We start from the raw sequence: 21,878 nt of genomic DNA, 5'->3' as shown, positions 1-21,878 counted from the left end.
ACCACCCGCGTAGGCCAGAGAACTGCTCTAAATTCATTCCTGTTTGAACTACAGCAGATTTTCTAGAAAAACATCCAATCTTGATTTGAAAATTTACCATGATGGAGACTCCCCCACAGTTGTTCCAATGCTTAATTACCTTTAGTGTTAAAAACCTCTGCCTTATTTCTAGCCTTCATTTGTCCAACTTCAACTTCCAGCCACTGGAGACCTTTGTCTGCTAGAGCGGAGAGCCTGCTGTTATCAAAGTTCTGTTTCCCATGTAGGTGCTCGAGTCACCTTTTAACCTTATCTTTGATAAACGAAATCATGTGAGCTGCTTGGCTCTATCACTAGAAGGCAGGTTTTCTAATCCTTTAATCCTTCTCGTGGCTCTTCTCTGACCCCTCTCCAATTTATCAGCATCCTTCTTGAATGGTGGACACCAGAACTGGAGCCAGTATTCCAGTAGCAGTTGCACCAGTGCCAAACAAAGAGGTAATAGAACCCCTCCTATTCAATATTCCCCTGTTTATATATCCAAAGATCGCATTAGGCCTTCGGGCCACAGCATCACACGGGGAGCTCATGTTCAGTGATTATCCCCCACAGCCCCCATGTCCTTTTCAAAATAGCTGCTTCCTAGGAGCAAATCTTTGGCATACACTGACCTCATGTTGATGTTGTTGAATTCTAAGGATGGAACAGCATATAACTGAGGAATGAGTAAACCTGTGCAGAGCCACAGTGACTCTAAATCTAGCAATGTGGGGGATCGGAGCGAGCAGATGGCCAAATGGAACAGTGTCATTCGGGGATGGGGGGGGCTGCCACGGCCAGAGAGGAATAGCTTCCTCTCCCTGGAAGGAAATAGAAGTTGGCTGAAGAGACAATAAGTTATTCTTCTGTTCTCTGGTCTCTTTCTATCAAGGCTCACATCCTCCAAGCTATGTCAAGCAGAGAGAAATGTCCCAAGCATGGAAATCTTATAGGTTAGGGTAGAAGTAACTTACTAAAAGATCTGCAAAGAGAGATTCCCAGACCAGCTTGGTAGGGGAAGATCATTTCCAACTGAGACCAGCTCAGCATGGCTCCTTCCAGCTTAGCTGGGTGGAAGCTCCTTCCAGAGCAGCTGGCTGTTTGAAGGGAGGTGTGCACTTGGCTGTAGTGTTGCCACGACCAGAGAAACTGTTAGTATGACTTTCTCCTTGTTCCCATAAATGGATTTCCACACAGGCGTCTCCATTGTCCTCAACATTGTGTCCAGCATGTGCTACTTTGGGAGGGGAGGGTATAATGTCCCAGGGATCACCCCTCCAGGTTCCTTACTGGGGCTTTGGATTAACCAAAGAAGAGAATTTGTCCCAGATTCACACTGAGACCAGTGCATGCTGGGACAGGAGGTTAAGCAGTGCTGTTTAGATACTCATGCATTGCAGTCATGGGCAATAAAGCTTTCTTTAAACTATCCATTCTCAGTGCCTTGATCTATGGCAGATCCTAATGACCTGGCACACAGTCATGGGGGTCCTCCCCATCTGGAGATTTTTCAAGGAGCAACTTGGAAAATCCATGTGTGTCTTGGAGTTCATGACCCAATATTCCCTCGCTTGTCTAGTCCAGATGTTTTATACCCCGTAAGGCAGGTGATGATATACGCAGGACAAACCCGAGAGTCCCACTTCGTAATGGCGGCAGCCCTATAGCTAGCAGCTGCCCTTCCTAAGTGGGGAACCTTCATTCTAAGTCACGCGTATGTGACGAACGGCGTCCACGTATCACAAGGCACCATGGTCATCGGTGAGCTTAGACCCAGTGTTCGCGCGGCTCTAATGATCACGCATACCAAGCCTCTGTGTTATACACAGGACCTGTCCCCAAAGAGAGAAGGGGGGAGAAAACCTCTCTGAACTGAACCCAGCATGTATGTTGTTTTTTTTTTAATCACCCTGAGCCCTTTCATCTCTCTCCCTCTAGAAACCAACGACGGGATTATTAGCCATCACCTTGGCATTGCACTTCTGTGACCTGGTACATATCGCAGGCTTTGGATACCCCGATTCTGCCAATAAGAAACAGACTATACACTACTACGAGCAAATCACACTAAAGTCAATGGCCGTAAGTGACCGTGCGCTCTTTCCCCTCTAGTGGTGATCATGTTTTGCTGTTACACAGCACCTTTCCTGGGCGAATCTCTGGGCTTTACAAACGGCACCAGCGGGAATTGTGTTATTAACGTATTAGCGGTAAGTAGGGTGACCAGATGTCCCGATTTTATAGGGACAGTCCCGATTTTTTTAGGTCTTTTTCTTATATAGGCTCCTATTACCCCCCCACCCCCTGTCCCGATTTTTCACACTTGCTGCTGGTCAGCCTAGCGGTAAGTTGTCTGGATTCGGTATGTAGTAGAACTAGGGGTTATCCCGCCCCTCCATATGCTGTGGCCACTACCCTTGGTCATACCCATGATGCATTCCATCCACTAGAGAGCAGCGGTGCATATGACAGTGATGATCCATAAAAACTCTTCCATTCCCTTGGCATTTGGAGTATTTCCCAGAGTAAGCACCGAGGATACCTAGGAAGTACTCTAGGTAGTAGCACTATCTGTATTATGGTAGTGTCTAGGAACAGCAAGCAAGGATCAGGGCCCCCATGCGTTAGGCCCTGTACAGACAGCCGAACGCTTGGCTTGCCATATCCTTGGGACAAGGACCATCTTTTCATTCTGTCTGTACAGTGCCTTGCACACCAGGATCTAGGTCCACAATGGAGCTCTTAGGTGCTACTGCAATACAATTAATAAATAGCTAATGAAGATAGTCCCTCGTCAGAGAGATGGTGTCATCTAAAGCAGGGTTTCTCAACCCGTGGGTCGGGACCCAAAATTGGGTCACCGGAACGTTTCAAAGGGTCACGCGGCAGCTCTTGCGGCTCCTATCCCACAGGGCTGGCTGGTTCCAGGCTCTGCAACTCTGGGGTCTCAGCACCACCGAGGTTTGGCCCAGCCGTCATGATGACGGGAGCCCAGGGAGGCTAAATTTGAGGGAGTGGCACTGCCACCCCTTGAACCAGGTCACAACTCCACTCGCACAAATTTGGTCCAGTCAGAGGGATGGGGCCAAGCCAGAGCAGCGCTGTGACCCCACAAGTTGCAACGCTCAGAGTGGAGAGCCAAGCCCAGCCAGCCCCACAGCACAGGAGGTGCAGGAGCCGCCACTGTGGGGGGAGTGCCGGGCAGGACCCGACCAAAACCACCCCAGGGCCTCCACCCCCAGACTATTTACTGGGTCACGACAGGCCATAAACATTTACAAATAGGTCCTGAGCCCAAAAAAGGTTGAGAACCACTGATCTAAAGCACAAGTGCAACATGAAGCCAGGCTGAATCTCGGTGGTGTGTTACTGAGCGTGAGTTTCCCTGTGACACAGACGCATCTACACAGACAAGAAAGCACACACGCCATTCCCCAGCTGCCACGTGTTACAGTAACACAGAAATTCGGAGAACAAGTCTGTGTAAAAACCTCGGAACAAGTGTTTTTGCACATAATCCCTGCCTCCTTCCTTTAGCTTGACGAGCACAGACATTAGCAATAACCTAATACACAGCTCAGCTCGACACATCTCTCCACACTGGGCTGCTCCTAAGGCTCCTCCTTCAGGGCTGCTCAGCTCACACCCTAGATCCTTCATCCCCAGAGAGCTCCCTTACTACCCCCTCTAGATAGGAGTTATCTGCCTGAGGGAGTCAGCCAAATCCACTTACCCCTTTCCCGGTGGGACTAACCTATGCAAACACTGCCAGCCTGGTAGAATTTGTTGGGTGGTAGGTAGAACGGCAAAGATTTCCCCAACCCAGAGAAGAATTTGGTTTGTGAGCCGCTAAGTAGACAAAGGAGGAGAGGCCGGCCTATTGAATCAATGCAAAATGAACAATCCCCGTTCTTGCTGACCAAGCTTCCAGCTTTCTCAGCCACAAGGTGGCTAATTAACTAATGGACTAGTTTTATCAGTGGGTGCAGTGAGGCCGGGTGACTTATTGTGTGGATTCCTGAAACGCTGCTTTGCAGTTGTAGGCATTAAATATTAAACTCTTAAAACAATGACAGTCCCCTTTTAAAGCTGCAGCCCCTGCCCCCCCCCCCCCAACCTCGAGCATCACGGAGGGCGAACCGTGACAGGGCAGGGTGGAGTGGAGCTGTACTCGCAGCCTTTCCCATCTAGCTAGGCTTTTATCAGGGGGCCTGTCGCCATGGCATCTGGCCTAACGAGCTCTCTTTTGTCTGTCTCGCAGGCGTCGGAGCACAATGTCTCGCACGAGGCATTAGCAATCAAAAGGATGCTTGAATTAGGTGTCATCAAGAACCTTACGCACTTCTGAGGGGACGTGGACTAGAATTTCCCTGAATTGCCGTGGCCTCCGCCTTGGCTGCCTGTCACCCAGCGTGTCCCAACATCCACCGGGCCGGAGACACCACTGCTTCGCCGCAGGGCCCCGAGTGGGCTCCTTGCTCGTGGTGGGGGCCGGCTGCTGGGGACAGCGCTGGTCCTGGAGGAGGTAGACAGAGAGGAGAGGGCTGCGGAGTCCCCCTCGGCCAGACTGAGGTGGCTTTTGGCCACGTCGTGTCAAGGCTCAGAAGCAGAGCATCTGAGATCCTTACAGTCGTGGGGTGGCTGGATCCCTTTGCGGCCGAGCCAACGCTGACTTGCTGGCCTTCAGGGTGGCGCAGAGGGTGCCCCTGTGGGAGGGACCCTTGTGGCTTGCTGCTGCGCCCATCTCTTTGGCCTGTCTGCTCCACGTAGGGGACTGGGGTTGTTTGCTGCGCTCTTGAACGGAACCCTGGACAGCGGAAGAATTGTCAACTTCTCGCCAGATCGGTTTGTGCTCAGTCCGAATGAGGCAGCGGGACTGGTTTGACACCCCCCCCGGGGTGGGGCTGGCTCTGGGGGTGCGGCACATGGGAATGCTGCTGTAGGTGGAAGCTGTAATGGTGTCCTTTTTTAAACGTTTATGGGGGGGGAGGGGTCCCGTGCAGTATTTTGCTGATGGGGTTTTAGACCCCCCCCAGTGCTGCTTCCCTGGGAATGGGGAGCTGGCGATCAAAGTGGGGGCAGGGAGGCAGAGTGGTGGGAGCGTTAAATTATTCTTCACTGACAGAGCACAGCTGCCTGCCTCACCCCCCCTGCAGTGAAGGGGAGGAGTTTGAATTCTGTTCTGTAAGAGGGCCTAGCGTGGGGAGCTAAGGTTTGGAGAAGGAATCGTGGCCGCTCCCGGAATGAGCTGTCCCCAGGGCCGCCTCCGCTGTGGGGCAGAGATTGGTCCAGGGATGCCCTCTGCTCGGCCGCGCTCAAGGATCTGAAGTAGGAATAAATAGGGTTTTCTTTTCCTTTTTAAAAACTTTTGATCAAATTCTGGTTGTTTTTCCCCCCTCCCCCCCTTCAATTGCAAGTGCGTTTCTTGCAGAGAAGAGGGGCCAGACTGACACCCTGGGGATTGCAGCCCTCAGTTTATCTATAAAACAGGTACCACCGTGGGCAGTGAGTGAAGACCCCCTTCAGGGAGGCTAGGCCCCAGCCCCGCCCCTTCCGCCCGAGGCCTCCCCCTGCTCCCCTTCCCCACCGGAGCCCCAAGCGTGCCCCACCACCAACCGCAGCTGGAGGGGCCTCAGCCGCACCACCCTGACCCACCGGCCCGAGCTGAGCCCCTGCCGGCTTCAGGGAGAGGAGGAAGCCCCGTCCAGGGGGCGGCACGTGGGCAGGACCATGACCTGGGTTAGGGGAGGCTTAGCCTCCCCTGGCTTATGACACCCACCACCCATTGGGTACCACACAGGCTCCTAGCCAACGTATTTTGGCCCTAAACTTGCAGGGCTCAGACGGGAGGTGTCTCTCCATAGCCCGCCCTGCAAGCCGTCTCCTCTCCGCCGAGACTCCCAGCCATCGGGCTCTGGGCACACGTTCCCTGGGAGCCGGTCCTTGAGATCCTGAAGGGGGGGCTGGGGGCACACATGCTGCTAAAGCCCAGACCTCTCACTGGGGTGGGGGAATAGGGGGAAAGGTTCTTCTTCAAGGTGCTGACCCAAAGGGGCTTGGACTCGGTGGGACAGAGCAGAAATGTCTCTCCTGAGCAGGCAGTGCTGTGGCTCAATGCTAATTTAACTAATTTAAATGATTATTTATCTGAGACGCGTCAGTGTCTATTGCAGAATGAGTGTAATGTTGTTTCCATTGAATTGCCCTGTGGGGCAGCTAAGGAGCAGTGGGGTTGAAACTGTATCATCCTTCTGCTTTGCCTGAAGGGGGAGTGACCTTTGGGGATACTCCTTCCTAACCCAGCTCCAATGCAGGGCAAGTACCCAGCCCCCTCTTATCCTCCATAGCGGCACAGGCTTGGGGTAGCAGGGTTGTGCCCCAGGTGTCTGTAGGGCTTTGACTTCATCACTAAGCATCTAACCCCACTGAAGGACTCCCGTTGACTTAGCGAGTGCTGGATCGGGGCCCAGAGCTCTTCCTACCACTGCACCCCTTCTCCCTTGTAGCACAGTCAGGTGCGTGTAACATGGCTGGTGCCACTAGGGGGCATGTGTGTGTGTGTGTTGTGTTCGTCCCTGCTGGAGGGGTGTGTTTGTGTGCCCATCCCTGCTGCCCCCTGCTGGAGGAGTGTGTGTATGTGTTGTGTCCATCCCTGCTGCCCCCTGCTGGAGGGGTGTGTGTGTGTGTGTCCGTTCCTGCTGCCCCCTGCTGAAGGGGTTGGTGGGGGTGTGTATGTGTGTGTCCCCATCCTTGCTGTGTGTGTGTGTGTCCATCCCTGTCCCTGCTGGAGGGGTGTGTGTGTGTGTGTGTATATATATACATACATCTCCCAGGGCTGCTTGGTTCTCAGTACTCTCTGCAGCCAGCTATCGCCCGCTGAGGGAAGCCAGGAAATCCCTGCCTGGAAGCCCAGCCTGTCGAATGGGCACAGTGCTGGATGGCCCAGGGTATTGTGTGTCCTGCCCCTGCCTCTTCGGGAACCCCACCTACAGGCTCCTAATCCGAGAGCCCCAGTCCAAGGGGCCATCTTAGAGGAGGTGGCTGAGGGCTGGGTGTAGTGGGGACAAGCAGGGATAGGTGGGAGCTGATGCAGGGACCAGGGTGAGAAGCAGGCTGGACACTGGGTGTTGCTAGGTGGGGAGAACAGCTCAGCCCTCCCTAGACCGTGGAATGGCTGCAGGGTGACTATGGCAGCCCAATGGCTGTAGCTGCCCTCTGCAGGGCCAGTGCCCCTCCAGCACAGTGGGCGCCGTGTGGACACATCTGAGGATGGGCACAGGGCTTGCGGTCTCAGCAGAGCGTCCCCGCTCTCATTCCTGCACTACATGCACTGCAGAAACTGCAGAGTGCTGCTGAATCCCATGCTCAGGCAGGCAAGGAAGGGGATCCCCCCCCAGCTCCCTTTGTTGAGCTCTGAAGGGTGGTGGGAGATTTCTCAGTTGCCTCTTTGGGCTTGTCCCCGGTGTCTCGGTGGCCCGTGCCACTGGGTATCTCGGCTGCTTGGTACCTTGCAGTGACAGCAGTGATGAAACCCATGTGCCCCTGCTCCGAAAGTGCAGGCCTCCGCCGCTGGGTTTCCAAAGCATTTGGCATTTGCACAGGTTTTTTAGGTGGAGGGAGGTGTGGAAGGGGAGAGGGAGGTGTGGAAGGAAATCACGAGAGACAACTTCTCTCCCTGCTCTCCGAGACTCATGTACCACAGGAGCGATGGCACAGTGTGGTCCTCCCTGGGCCTGGTGGAGCTGTTCCTGAACTTCAGCAAGACAGGTGATGCCTGTGTGTCCAGACCTGACCCCCCCTGGGGGCGGAACATTGAAATATTTACCGTCTAGTATGTGTCAACTCTAAACTCCGTCACACTCACTGGTCTTTGGAATGCTAGCGATCTCAGAATCCCAGTTTCCTCCGAAGATGACTGATGTATTACACCATGGTTCTATTGTAAAGACTTTTTTTTAAAGAGTTTTTTTTATAAAAGAATTCTTGCTCCAAAGACTGTACATAGGTAAATCTGCAAGATGTGCTGATTGTCCCTTACCGTCTAGATTGTATATATTGTAAATCTAGATTGCAGTTTAAAAAAAAAAAAATCTGGTGTGAAGAATGAAACATATGTTTAAAAAAGGCAAAACAAAGAACTTCATTTGTGGATAAAACACTAAAAAAGGTGTTTGGTGGCCAAGTTTCATTTTTCTTTGAGAGAGAGAGAGTGTGTGTGTGTGAGAGAGAGAGATGCCAGGCCAGCAGCCCGGTACTTATCCATACGTCAACTTTCAAATTGGTTAGTGGGACACATTTAGCACTGCCTTCTGGATAATAGGAACAGCCAATATGGCTTCAGAAACAGTCAAACCACTGTTAAGAAAATTAGAATTTGTCTATTTCAAAATTAGAATGAAATAATAAAAGTACAAACTAATCAATCTGTAAAGAAGGATAGAAATGTTTACCATGCTTTTAACCCTCAAAACGTTTTGCAACCAGTCTCAGCTATGTGAGTGTTATCCCATCGTACAGGTGGGCAAACTGAGGCAGAGAGGGGCAGAGATGTCAAGCTGGTTGGAAAAATGGCAACAAATCCATCATTTTCCCACATAAAACAAATGCCATCATAATATAAAAGCTTTGCAAACCACTGCCTAGGGGTAGTGCTCTGCTGAAGGGAAGCAGCACTTACACTGCCCACTGTGTGCGTTGGTGGGATGGAGTGTGTACCCTACACAGGCTATGCCTGGGTTAAATGTGGCTGTGAGGCCAATTCTGTTAGCGGGCTGCACCTGGAGGCAGAGCTAGGCTCAATTGCTTATGAGGCCCAGCTGGGCAGAAGCAGCCTGGCTTGTAGAAGGAGAAGAAGTTTGTAGCAGAAAGGGGCTATGAAGGGGGTGTCTGCAGCCACCATCTGGGAGCAGACGAGTGGTGAGGAGGAAACCAGGGGGTGAAGAAACCCTGAATCCTAGCCCTGGAAGAAGGGCCAACCCAGAGAACTTGTGGGGAAAGGGAGCCTGGGAGAGGCTGGGTAGGAAGGAGCCCAGGGAAACAGCAGCAGGAGGGGGATGGGGGCAGACCTTGGCTGCTGGTTATAGGCTCCCTGGGCTGGACCCCTGTATAAAGGGAGGGCCTGGCTTCCTTACCAGCCACTGACCAAAGAGGCATGAGCCCAGAGCCCGGGCAGGAGACCTGACACAACGCCTAGGAATTACTTGTTGGACTTTGTCACCGAATATCGACAAATATCGTTGCCTGGCTGGCAGGAAGCGAGGCCGTCGCAGCACCGGAACGACCATCGGCAGCGTGCACTGTACGGGGCGAGAGCTGCTACGCCACCCCCGGCTCCTGCGGTGAGTGACCCCTTTGCCGTCAGGGGCCCTTGTTCTCTTGTAGGTTTGGGCGGTGCCCAGGCAGCCCAATATCCCAGCTTGTGTAGCGTGCGGCAGTGACCGGGGCCAGGGATCGCAGGCTGGGGGGCATTTAGGTAGCTGGCGGGTGGGCCTCTTGCCCCTTCTCTCTGGCTTGGCTAAGCAGCACCCCTAGAGGACTGCACCCCCATTGACTGGTGGCATGAGAGCACCCCCTGCAGTTATCTGCTGCTGACAGGCCATGCCCTAGCCACAGCCCTGCTCGCCAGGCTGCTGCGGTTCCCGGCCAGGGTGGAGGGAGCGGACGTGCGTGGAGCGTTGCAGTTGTGTGTCTTGGTGGCTGGCCTTGGCCGTTGGAAATGGGGAAAGAGCCCAATGGAACGACCCAGGCACGGAGCCGGGTGTCAACGCTGCCGCCTTAGAACTGCCCTGGGACTTCGCCCGCTGACACAACCACAACCCCCAGGCCTAAGCCTGCCCCCCAGTTCCAGGCTGAGTGTGTGACTGTCACTTTAACCGGGGCGGGGGGAGACAACACGGGCATGGGGCTCTGGAGAAACTCTCTATTGCTGAGAAAGGAAAAGGCCTGTTCACCCCACAACCTTTTTCTTTTGGAGCCCCCCTCAACATGCAATGAAAAACTCCAGGGCCCGGTGCGGGACAGGGTGGGGGGGACACACCCTTGGGTATAGGTGCAGTTTGACTTCTATTTTGGGGAGCAAGGGCTGGCGGGGCTTGGGCCAGCTCCACATGGTACGGTCCTGGGAGGGAGCGCCACCCCCTCCCCCGACTCACCCCAGCAGGCCACACACCTGTCTGGGTTGTGGGGGGACGCAACCAAAAATGATAATTTGAAGGTGGGGGGGAGGGCTCAGCTCAAAGAGTTTGAAAACCACTCAGGGTGCAGGGAGGGGTAGCTGGGGGCTGTGTGTAGGGAGGGGGTAGCTCAAGGCACAGAGGGTACCCTAGGGTAGCTAGGGGCTGTGTGCAGATGGGGGGGTAGCTCAGGGTGCAGGGCGGGGTAGCTGGGGGCTGTGTGCTGTTGGTGGGGTAGCTCAGGGTGCAGGGAGGGGTAGCTGGGGGCTGTGTGCAGATGGAGGGGTAGCTCAGGGTGCAGGGAGGGGTAGCTGGGGGCTGTGTGCAGGTGGAGGGTAGCTCAAGGCACAGAGGGTACCCTAGGGTAGCTAGGGGCTGTGTGAAGATGGGGGGGCAGCTCAGGGTGCAGGGAGGGGTAGCTGAGGGCAGCTCAGGGTGCAGGGATGGGTAGCTGGGGGCTGTGTGCAGATGGGGGGGGTAGCTCAGGGTGCAGGGAGGGGTAGCTGGGGGCTGTGTGCAGATGGGGGGGTAGCTCAGGGTGCAGGGAGGGGTAGCTGGGGCTGTGTGCAGATGTGGGGTAGCTCAGGGTGCAGATGGAGGGGTAGCCGGGGGCTGTGTGCAGATGGGGGTAGCTCAGGGTGCGGGGAGGGGTAGCTGGGGGCTGTGTGCAGACGGGGGGGTAGCTCAGGGTGCGGGGAGGGGTAGCTGGGGGCTGTGTGCAGACAAGGGTAGCTCAGGGTGCAGGGAGGGGGGTAGCTAGGGCCATGTGCAGGCGGGGGGTAGCTCAGGGCACAGGGGGTACCCTAGGGTAGCTTGGGGCTCTGTGCTGGGAGGGCTCCCCCTACGGTGGCTGCTCCCCAAGGGCTCTGCTGGGTTCCTCACGCGGGCGGCTCTGACTGGCTGCATGAGCAAAGGGAGCTGGGAGCTGAAGAGTAGCCGCAGCCCTGGGTACCAGCAGCAGGTGGAGGAATGCTGAGGCTGCCCGCTCCATGGTACCACCCGCCAGAGGAGCAGCTATCCTGCACTGCCTGGCTCTGGCTTCCCACCTCCCACCTGGCCAGAGGGCTGGGCCTGAGGAGTCAGAAGTGATTAATCTTTAAAAAAGAAAAACCCACCTTCCAAGAAGAGATCAGGAACAGTCCCTGGCAAAAATATAGCGTATAAATCAGATTTCAGTGGGTGCTGTGTAAGTTGAAATATTTTGATTAAGGCTTGCTTACACTTTGTCATGTGGTGTAATCATGAAAACTTATATCTTCTTACCTATTTGCCTGTATATGTTAGAAATCTTGGCTTGTAAACTTAGTGCCTCAGTGACTATGCTTTTCTTACCCAAGAGTTTTGGACTTTGAGTATGTTCTGAATTATTTGGCTACTGATTGACAGTCATAAACTCAGCCTTTAAAGGTAGACCCGTCACCTTCTTAGCTCTGTCTCGTCTTCCCCCCACCCTTTTTCCAGTTATTTGCTCCATATTTTCTGCCTTTTTTCCCCACTTCTGTACAGCTTTGAGTCTCCAATCCTTATATGTTTTCCGGGATGTTTCCGGGATCTCTTCTCTGTAAAGGTTTCATGACATTGTAACCCTTCTTCCTCTCTGCCCTCTAAATGCTGCTTCTGTGATCCGAAAGTTTATGGGAGGGGGAGTGCTCAGTGGTTTGAGCATTGGCCTGCTAAACCCAGGGTTGTGAGTTCAAACCTCGAGGGGACCATTTAGGGACCTGGGGTAAAAATCTGTCTGGGGATGGGTCCTGCTTTGAGCAGGGGGTTGGACTAGATGACCTCCTGAAGTCACTTCCAACCCTGTGATTCTGTGAGCTGCGGGAGAGGAGGTGGTGTGGGTGGAGCAGACCATGGACTGCCCCCTCTGGGAAAGGCACTGCAGTTTGGTGGGCTCCAGCCTTGTGCGCGCGCCCCCCCACTCCGCCTATGGGTTCATGGCTTCTGCCCAGGGGGAACGCCAGGGCTTGGGGCTCCAGGTTTCAGCTGTGCAACCCCTGCAACCCTCCCACCCATGAGCCCTTTCTCATTTTGATGTGTGTATTTTCTGATGGCTTGTGATGTGAGAATCCATTCTCTGCTAGGGGAAATTCCAGCCAGGGGTATATTTATCTGTCCGTGCGGACATCTCTCAGCTGTAACCGCAGCATCTATTTCATTTACCTGGATGTAGGCAGTCTGCTGACCAGATTGCAAGGCCTGCCTAGACCTCCCGCAGCTTCTGGAGTGGAAAATATTTGTGGATATGACGATTATCTAGAAAATTATCTTTGGCTCAGAAATTAGGGTCATTTTTTCCATAGTGCGTTTCTCTGTAAGGGCCCGTGGAACTCAGGAACCAAGTTGCCATTGATTCTAAACGTTGGAGGCCTAGTGTGTCCTGGCCAATTCATCACATGAAATTTACCAGCTAAGGGACAGGACTAATTAGCCTGCCCTTCTTATGATGAGCAACTTACTCACCTGTCAAACAAACTCTGGCTCTTTAAGGGAGTAGACCGGGGTCGGCAACCTTTCAGAAGTGCTGTGCCGAGTCTTCATTCATTCACTCTAATTTAAGGTTTCACGTGCCAGTAATACATTTTAACGTTCTTAGAAGGTCTCTTTCTATGTCTATAATATATAACTAAACTATTGTTGTATGTAAAGTAAAAAGGGTTTTAAAATGTTTTAAGAAGCTTAAATTAAAATGCAGAGCCCCCCCCGGACCGGTGGCCAGGATCTGGGCAGTGTGACTGCCACTGAAAATCAGCTCGCGTGCCGCCTTTGGCACGCGGACCATAGGTTGCACACCCCTGCAGTAGACTTTTGCAAGGCTGCTTTCGGAGGCCAGCTGTGGGGGACAGGCCCAGAGCTTGCTGTGAAAGGGCATAACAAACAGAAGCCGCCTCTCGCCCTGCCACCTGTGAATCCTTCCTCAGTCTCATGTATTTTAAAATTATTGCTGCCTATCCCAGGAAAGCGCTGCCCTGGAATGATGGCTCTTTAGCTCTTCACAGGGTCTATTCTCTTCTGGCCTGTCTAGTCCACTAAAAATACATTCACCCCCAAGGGAAGGGGTTGGGGCAATGGGCCCATTCCCCCGCACCCCCAGTTCAGCTCTCCCGTAGAAGCACAGAGCTGCCAATCTGTGATCCCCAAAGGGGAGAGTCTGCGTTCTCCCTCCTTCCACCCGGCATTAGATCAGTACGCACAGAGTTTGCCAGTTTTCCAATGGTTGGGTAGGTTTTTTTTTATTCTTTCACTTCTCCGCTTTCAAAATAAATCAGTGGGAAGTGACAGATTGGTGGCTGCTTTTCTCTGGGAGGGAGCAAAGCTTAGCCCCATTGGCACTGGGATTGGACCTGCCTGCCTTCTGCTCCAACTCTGCCGTATGTCTGTGTGTGAGAGACAGTGCGCCTTTCCCCCTCCCTCAGTGCCACAAAGTACCCCCCCACCCCACCCCAGGAATAAAAAGTTTAACTAGAGAAAGCCCTGAGACAGCTGCTTGGGATTTTGTCACCAAAACTGCCTCCCCCCCGCCCAGCCAACAGAAAAAGCAGATTCAGCTAAACTGAAACGTTTCACAGGAAAATGTGTCAGGAATTTGGGGATGGGAGACTTTTATGCCATATTTTTTTTTTTCAGGCTGAAACAATTCAGCAAAATCAGCACAAATTTGCAAAATGTTTTGGTCGGCCCAAATCTGCATACTTTCGATTGAAATAACGGTTAGTCCAAAAAACCTTTGCCTTGTTCCACCAGTGAGGGCCCTGAGCAGAAGGCGATTGGCCTGCAGATTGCCCTGTCCGTTCATTCCCTCTGAAGCAGCTGGCACTGGCTGCTGTCAGAAGACAGGATATTGGGTTAGATGGACCTGATCTGATCTGGTGAAGCTGTTCTTATGGCTACTCTGGGCTTACTCTGTGACGTTTAGTGATGCATGTCGAAAAGGGCTCCGGTTCATCCTGGTGTGCAGTGGGAAATGTTTGGAAATCTCTAACACATTCATGGGGTAGGAAAACCGTTGTCTGGCCAGCTGTCCAGAGAATTCTTTTCTATTTTTGTAAAGAAACAAGCAGCCCTCAGCCCCGTGCGCTTGTTTCTCATCTAACATGTTCTCTCCATAAAATCCCATTGCCCCAGTGTTCGGCTGTGATGTCCCTAAGCGCCGCAGCGTGCGAGCGTGTTACTGTCGCTCTCTCGGTTGTTGGAGCAGCTCCTTGGGTGGTTGCTGCAGAGTACCATGGCTGAGATTGCTTCCTGGATGCTGGGACATGATGGCTAGTGGCTCTCTCAGGCTACCATGGCAGGAGGCTGCAGCATCTATCCACGGGGTGGTAGCAATGGTGGCAGCTGGTCCTCCCCTGGGAGCAGTCTGCATTCTGCTCCAATTCCTGCACGTCATGGAGATGCCCCCGCCCTGTATCCCCTGGGCTGAGGCCAAACCTGACCCTAATGCGGGGGCGGGGGGGGGAAACTTTGTGGCCTGAGTGTCGCATCTGGGTATGGAAATTGTATGGTGGGTCACAAATGCTCATGAAATTGGGGGTTGGGGTGTGGGAAGGGGTGCAGGCTCTGGGGTGGGGTGGGGAATGAGGAGTTGGGGGTACAGGAGGGTGCCCCAGGCTGGAACCGAGGGGTTTGGAGGGTGGGAGGGGGATCAGGGCTGTGGCAGGGATTTGGGGCCTGGGAGAGGGTCAGGGTGCAGGTTCTGGATGGTGCTTACCTCAAGCAGCTTCCAGAAGCAGCAGCACGTCCCCTCTCTGGCTCCTACGCAGAGGCACAGCCAGGCAGCTCTGCGTGTTGCCCTGTGCACAGGCACGACCCCTGCAGCTCCCATTGGCAAACCCCAGACCCTGCTCCCCGGCGGGAGCTTGAGGGCCGGATTAAAACATCTGAAGGGCCGGATGTGCCCCCCGAGCCGTAGTTTGCCCACCCCTGTCCTACCATCTGCCGTTCATCTGATTGAAGCTCCTCCTCCTAGATTCTTGACTCCCCCTCCCTGTTATGGGCAGAGCGGCTCCCTTGAGAACTGCCTCCCCAGCAATCCCAGCCCTAGGAGCTGCTCAGCGCCAGCCCCGCCCGCCGGGCTGCCGCCATCCGACTTCCTTTGTCAAGTGCACAGCAGGGGGATGACTGGCATGGGGGCCTTGGGTCTATGGCGCCCTCCTCTCTAGGTCCCAGGTTCAAAGCCACGGTCTGCTGGTTGTCTAGCAGCTCTGGCCTCTGTCCGGACGCAGGTGTCCCCGCCGGACAAGGAGCAACATCATCCGAGTGGGGCTGCAAGGAAAGAGCTGGGTCCAGCACAGTCGCCTTGAAGCTCTGACAAAGGTCCTAACTCCTTCCCCTCCGCACAGCTCTTCCTCCTGGGCTCTTGTGGGCAGCCGGGCGGGGACCCCGTCTGCAGCAGAGGTGGCCCTGAGACCCAGATCCGGGTCTCTGTGGCGAGCTGGAGCAGAAATGCGCAATGGGAGGCTATTTCTAGCATTCTCCATGCCCAGAGACTGATGCCAGGGAAGGAAGGGGGGTGGGGTGGATCTGTCTTGTGGCCTCTGACTCAGGAGACTCTGGGTTCAAGGCCTGGCGCTGCCACACTTACATTTCCCTGCCTCAGTTTCCCAACTGGGTCAGAGGGGTAATGAGCCTCCCTTTGTCTGTTCTAGGCACTGGTTCTTCAGGGTAGGGGCTGTCTCTGTACTGCACCTAGCACACCCCTTCAGTTAGAGCCACCAGGTGCTACCACCCTGCTGTCGTACCAATAGTATAAGGTATTCATCTGGCCCCCCTCACCACGACACCTGAGTGCCACACAGTATTTAATGCATTTAACTGCCAGCACCCCTGGGAAGCAGGGCAGGGCTACTCTCCCCATTGTACAGCGGGGAAACTGAGGCACAGAGAGGCCAAGTGACTTGCCCCGCACACCTGGGTGATCTGCGGCAGAGCAGGGAACTGAAGCGGGGGCTAGTGCCCTGACCACTCTAAGCAAGAAGCAACAGGGTTAAGGAGAACCCACGAGGGACTGACGGTCTTATTCACAGTACGTGAAATGAGAACAAGCCCCACACTGCTCCAGCCTGCTGCTGTACGCGCCGTTGCCCTGCTCCCCAGTTTGCCCTAGCACAGAAATCCCTGGCTTGGAGGGAGGTGAAATTTGGACTGTCCACGAAGCATGATGATTGCCCTGGATTAAGTGGATACAATCATTTCCTCACCATTGGTTTGTGCACGTGTGTGTGAATTCCAGCCAGGACTTTTTTGTTTTAAACTGGGTGCTTTTGTTACAAGCCCCCAGTTCTTTTGGCTGATTCTCCCTGGACGGACTCATTAGTTGTGTTTTGTCAGGAGTATCACACTGCCCGGTACTCTCTTGTTTCCTTGTGCTACCTGGCGTCTGGATCCACCTATAGTCTCTTGTCTTAGACTGTTCTTTGGGGGCAGGGACTGTATCATTGTACATCTAGTGTGGTGAAGTGGTCATGACCGGTTAACTGGGTTAGCCAGAGTGTTATAGGATGGATCTATACTCCACCCCTTCCCTCACTTTCTGGTTAGGCAGTGGGAGTTCCCACTCTCATGTGACGATGCCATTAGCTAAAGCAGCCAGTTCCCAGCCTGCAGTCCTGCCAGGCGACTTACTTATGTTGCACGGAGCTGTCCTAGTGTAGTGGCCAATGCCTGGGGCTGCCAGGTGCTAATAAAATACAAATAACGCACAATCACAAAAGCTGTGATCGATAGCTCCAGGTGCTACCAAGGCTCCCTGATGCCAGTGCGGACCCAGGTGTCTCTCCAGAGCTTGGATCATTGGAAATGACTGTTTTTCTGGGGGAGACTCCACCTCTAGCCAGGCTGAGCAGCCCGGGCAGGGCCCAGCCTCCGAGCGCCACGCCTGGAATCACGTTTCTTCGGGGTCCTGAAGAATGTAAGGTTTAATGAAACAAACAAGCGCTCAAAAGGCAGCTCCCCAAGCAAATTGGTTAATTTGCAGCCAGTTTAATTGCTCATCACTGTTGCTTGTTACATATTAATGAACAGATGGTTGGAAAAGCTCCTGCCATAGACAGAGGCCTCCGAAATATACTGGCAGGCAGCTGGGCCTCTGAACAAACCATTAACTGCTCGCGAGGGGCAATCGGCTGCCAAGTATTTGCATATTAATCAAACTTCATGAATTATGTGTGGGGGATGAGGTGGGGTCCTCCTCAGGCAGCAGCTGTGTGGGCAGGGGGTGTGAAATGGAAAGGGGTGCAACTGCAGTTACAGGACAGGGCCAGCAGGTGGCAGCAACAGCATTTCCCTGGAAATGGGAGCAGCATTTAATGGCTTTTTTGTTTGCCAGTGTGTCAGTGTGAAAAGGAAAATCTCCTGCTCTGCATGTTAAATCCCAGCCTGCCGCTCTTTGGCTGCTGCAGGAGAATGGCCTAAGCCCCTGCAAAGCTGTGCCAGGGAGGCACCCGCGTTTCTTGCCGGCGGCTTCTAATTTTGCAAAGGTGGGATTGCAAATACTCATCGAAGGTTGAGCCCTACGCAGAGCTTTTCATCCGTGGCGCTGCGAGCTTAGTGACACCCACACGCTCCTGATTCTTGGCTGGCCCAGGGACTAGGCTTTTCTGTTTCCCAGGACACGATATGAGACTTGGACTCAGGTCACCTCCTAGCGTAACCCCTCCTGTGCCATCGGGCCAGGGGCCCACCCGGGCTGTCCCCTTTCCAACAAGCCTGGTTAATTTTCACCCAGCTGGTAGGAAAGATGGAAAGAGCAGACTGGGGGAGCAGGGGGATGTGACGAGCGCCTGAGAGTGAGGGAGGGGGAGACAGTGACACGTCGAGGGTGTGAACTTGAAGGGAGGAGTGAAGTTAAGAAAGCGGGAGCGAGTGTGTTAATGTGGATCTCGGGAACAGTATCCTGGGAGGCCAATGTACTGGATAGGGGATGAAAAAAAATGTAAAAAAAAAAGCCTTTCATTTCTTAGCAACCGGTTCCCAAAAAAAGTTGCTTTAGGAATGTGCCACATTATGTATTTTTTGTACCAATAGGGTTACCATCCGTCCGTATTTTTAAAAATTCCTCCCAGATGGCGATTTAAGAACCAAAAAGCTGGACATGTCTGGGAAAATACGGATGTACGTTAACCCTACCTAAAGTTCTTTTTTAAAAAGATGGGCCTGAACTAGAAATGAGCTCTGTTTCACATGTGTGGGTCCCCACCACTCCCTGGGGGTGTGCTAGGGTGACCAGATGTCCAGATTTTATAGGACAGGCCCGATTTGGGGTTCTTTTTCATGTAGGGTCCTACTACCCCCCACCCCTGTTCCAATTTTTCACACTTGCAGTCTGGTCACCCTAGGGTGTGCACATGTGTGGGTCCTAGCTGTTCCCTGCCCTCTCATTGAAGCAGGTGTGCAGGGTTACTGCCCTGGGAACTGCAGGGCACCAGTGGACATGGGGCTGGCTGCAGGAGGGCAGGGGCTGACTGGAGGTAGGGTCGGCCTGCAAGCAGGGCAAGGAGTGTGGGGCTGGCTGGAGACAGGGGGATGTGGGGTGGGCTGGCTGGTTTCAGGCAGGGCCGCAGGGGGGTGCAGCAAGGGTTGGCAGGCCTGGAGACAGAGGAGTGCGGGACTGGCTGGCTTCAGGCAGGGGCGTGCGGCAGGGGTTGTCTGGAGACAGGGCAGGGGGTGCGGGGCTGGTGCGGGCAGGGGCTGGCTGCAGGCAGGGGGTGTGGGTGCAGGCAGGGGGTGTGGGTGCAGGCAGGGGGTACAGCCCACCCTGTACGGTAAGTGCCTCCTCCTCCTCCCTCCCCCACCAGGGTAGCAGCAGCAGCCCGGGGCTATTTAAAGGGCCCAGGGCTCCTGCTTCCACCGCCTAGCCCTTTAAATAGCCATGGGAGCCCTGGGAAGCGGCCAGAGGCAGCTGGGCCCCTGCTACCCCAGGACTCTGGGGGTTATTTAAAGGGCCTGGGGCTGCTCTACCACCACCGGCCCTTTAAATAGCCACAGGAGCCCTGGGGGGGGGGTGGGGGCATTTTAAGGGCCGGGCAGGAGAAGCAGCAGGAGCCCCAGACTTTTAAATAGCCCCCTCAGGCTCCAGGGGCTCTGGTGGCACTTTAAAGGGCCTGAGGCTCCAGTCCCTGCTGGGAGCCCCAGGCCCTTTAAATTGCCCCCTGGGGAAGCTGGGCCACCCCGGTACAGCGCACTGGCAGGGCTTGGGTGCGGGGCCCTCTTAGGTGCGGGGCCCGATTCGGGGGAATTGGTTGAATTGGCCTAAAGCCGGCCCTGATGGAACAGTATCCTGGGAGGCCAATGTACTGGGTAGGGGAGTCCATGGGATGGAAATGGGGAAGTCCCATCACTGGGGGGGTCTGACTAGACAAATCGCTGGCAATGACCTGACGCTGACCCAGGGGCCAGGCTAGATGGGCCGGTTTGAGCTCCTTCCCCAGCTGCTCGGGCGGTAGAGATTGTGAGTGCTACAGAAACGCTCGGGAGCATTGTTCTTCCCTGACCTGTGAGTGGGCAGCCCCTGGCCAGCGTTGGAAGGGCTGGTGTATCTAGTAGGGTATATCTGGGTCGGCTCAGCGGCCCAGGTAAACGGGGGACGGGGAGGGATATAGAGGTAAGAGGGGCAAAGCCTGTTCAACCTCCAGGTGGGTCCCTGGGGCTCAGAGGAGGTTGGGTTGGCCCATTGCTCTGTGAGGTCTGATACTGGGCAGTGTCTGAAAACCCGCCCTCCACCTCTCCCCACCCCCATGTGTTGCACCAGGGGAGGGGGCGTGATTCCTCCAGCCAGGCCCGGCTCCAGGCACCAGCGCAGCAAGCAGGTGCTTGAGGTGGACAATGGGAAGGGTGGCACGTACGGCTCTTCGGTGGAAATTCGGCGGCAGATCCCTCAGTCCCTCTCGGAGGAAAGGACCTGCTGCCGAATTGCCGCCGAAGAATGAAGCGGCAGCAATAGAGCTGCCAAGGTGCCGCTGATCTTGTGGGGTTTTTTTTGGTGAGCGCTTGGGGCGGCAAAATCGCTGGAGCCGGCCCTGCCTCCAGCACCTTGGTGATGTTTAGCTTATGCCACATAGCATGAGAACATAAGAACGGCCGTACCGGGTCAGACCAAAGGTCCATCTAGCCCAGTATCCTGTCTACCGACAGTGGCCGATGCCAGGTGCCCCAGAGGGAGTGAACAGAACGGGGAAACTATCAAGTGATCCATCCCCTGTCATTCAGTCCCTGCATCTGCCAGTCAGAGGCTGAGGGACTGGGGTTGGCTAATCGATGGACCTATCCTCCATGCTCTTGTCTAGTTCTTTTTTTGAACCCTGTTATAGTCTTGGCCTTCACAACACCCTCTGGCAAAGAGTTCCACAGGTCGATTGTGCGTTGTGTGAAGAAATACTTCCTTTTGTTTGTTTTAAACTTGTTGCCTATTAATTTCGTTGGGTGACCCCTAGTTCTTGTGTTATGAGAAGGAGTAAATAACACTTCCTTATTGACTTTCTCCACCCCAGTCATGATTTTATAGACCTCTGTCATATCGACCCTCAGTCGTCTCTTTTCCAAGCTGAGCACTCCCAGACTTTTTCATCTCTCCTCATATGGAAGCTGTTCCATCCCCCTGATCACTTTTGTTGCCCTTCTCTGTACCTTTCCAATTCTAATATAACTTTCTTGAGACAGGGCGACCAGAACTGCATGCCGTATTCAAGGTGTGGGCGTACCATGGATTTATATGGTGGCATTATATTTACTGTCTCATTATCTAGTCCTTTCCTAATGGTTCCTAATATTGTTAGCTTTTATGACTGTTGCTGTTCATTGAGCAGATGTTTTCAGAGAACTATGAACTCCAAAAATCTTTCTTGAGTGGTAACAGCTAATTTAGATCCCATCAATTTATATGTATAGCTGGGATTATGTTTTCCAATGTGCATTTATCAACATTGAAATTCACCTGCCATTTTGTTGTCCTGTCACCCAATTTTGTGAGATCCTTTGTAACTCTTCACAGTTAGCTTTGGATGTAACTGTCTTGAACGATTGTCAATGGCTTTCTGAAAGTCAAAGTATACTATATCCACTGGCTCACCCTTGTCCACATGCTTGTTGACCCACTCAAAGAATTCCAATAGATTGGGGGTGCATGATTTCCCTTTACAAAAGCCATGTTGACTCTTCCCTAGCACATTATCATCTATGTGTCTGATAATGCTGTTCTTTACTATAGTTTCAAGCAATTTGCCTGGTACTGGAAGTTAGGCTTACCAGCATGTAATTGCAAGGATCACCTCTGGAGCCTTTTTAAAAACTGTGTTATGTTACTCATCTGATACAGAGGCTCATTTAAGTGATAGGTTACATACCACAGTTAGTAGTTCTGCAGTTTCATATTTGAGTTCCTTCAGGAACTCTTGGGTGAATACCATCTGGTCTTGGTGATGTATTACTGTTTAATTTATTAATTTGTTGCAAAATCACCTCTATTGACACCTCAATCTGGGACAGTTCCTCAGATTTGTCACCTAAAGAGAATGACTCAGGTGTGGGAATCTCCCTCTCAGCCTCTGCAGTGAAGACCACTGGCAAAGAATTCTATTAGTTTCTCAGCAACAACCTTGTCTTCCTTGAGTGCTCCTTTTGTACCCTGATTGTCCAAGGGCCCCGCTGATTGTTTGGCAGACTTCCTGCTTCTGATGTGCTTATTTTTGCTGTTTG

The 21,878-nt window shown here is 53.5% G+C and overlaps 1 protein-coding gene and 1 long non-coding RNA gene across 16 annotated transcripts in view; both read left to right on the top strand.

The window, feature by feature from the left end:
- Nucleotides 1-6,686, top strand: part of ST3GAL4 (ST3 beta-galactoside alpha-2,3-sialyltransferase 4) — a 157,899-nt gene extending 151,213 nt beyond the window's left edge. For all 14 annotated transcript variants that reach the window (XM_039496146.1, XM_039496148.1, XM_039496147.1 and 11 more), the window contains 2 exons: nt 1,957-2,100; nt 4,280-6,686. In XM_039496146.1, the coding sequence (XP_039352080.1) occupies nt 1,957-2,100; nt 4,280-4,366 (231 nt within the window). In that variant the 3' untranslated portion in view covers nt 4,367-6,686. The remainder of the gene's footprint in view (nt 1-1,956; nt 2,101-4,279) is intronic.
- Nucleotides 6,687-8,874: 2,188 nt separating this feature from the next.
- The window catches only part of LOC120375490, a 41,659-nt gene continuing 28,655 nt past the window's right edge, over nt 8,875-21,878 (top strand). For both annotated transcript variants that reach the window (XR_005586574.1, XR_005586575.1), the window contains exon 1: nt 8,875-9,356. This is a non-coding gene — a long non-coding RNA (uncharacterized LOC120375490). The remainder of the gene's footprint in view (nt 9,357-21,878) is intronic.

The sequence above is a fragment of the Mauremys reevesii genome, linkage group 12 (assembly GCF_016161935.1).
Source record: "Mauremys reevesii isolate NIE-2019 linkage group 12, ASM1616193v1, whole genome shotgun sequence".
Lineage (NCBI taxonomy): Eukaryota > Metazoa > Chordata > Testudines > Geoemydidae > Mauremys > Mauremys reevesii.
The sequence above is the reverse complement of the archived record's forward strand: the minus strand, read 5'-3'. Positions and strand labels throughout refer to the sequence as shown.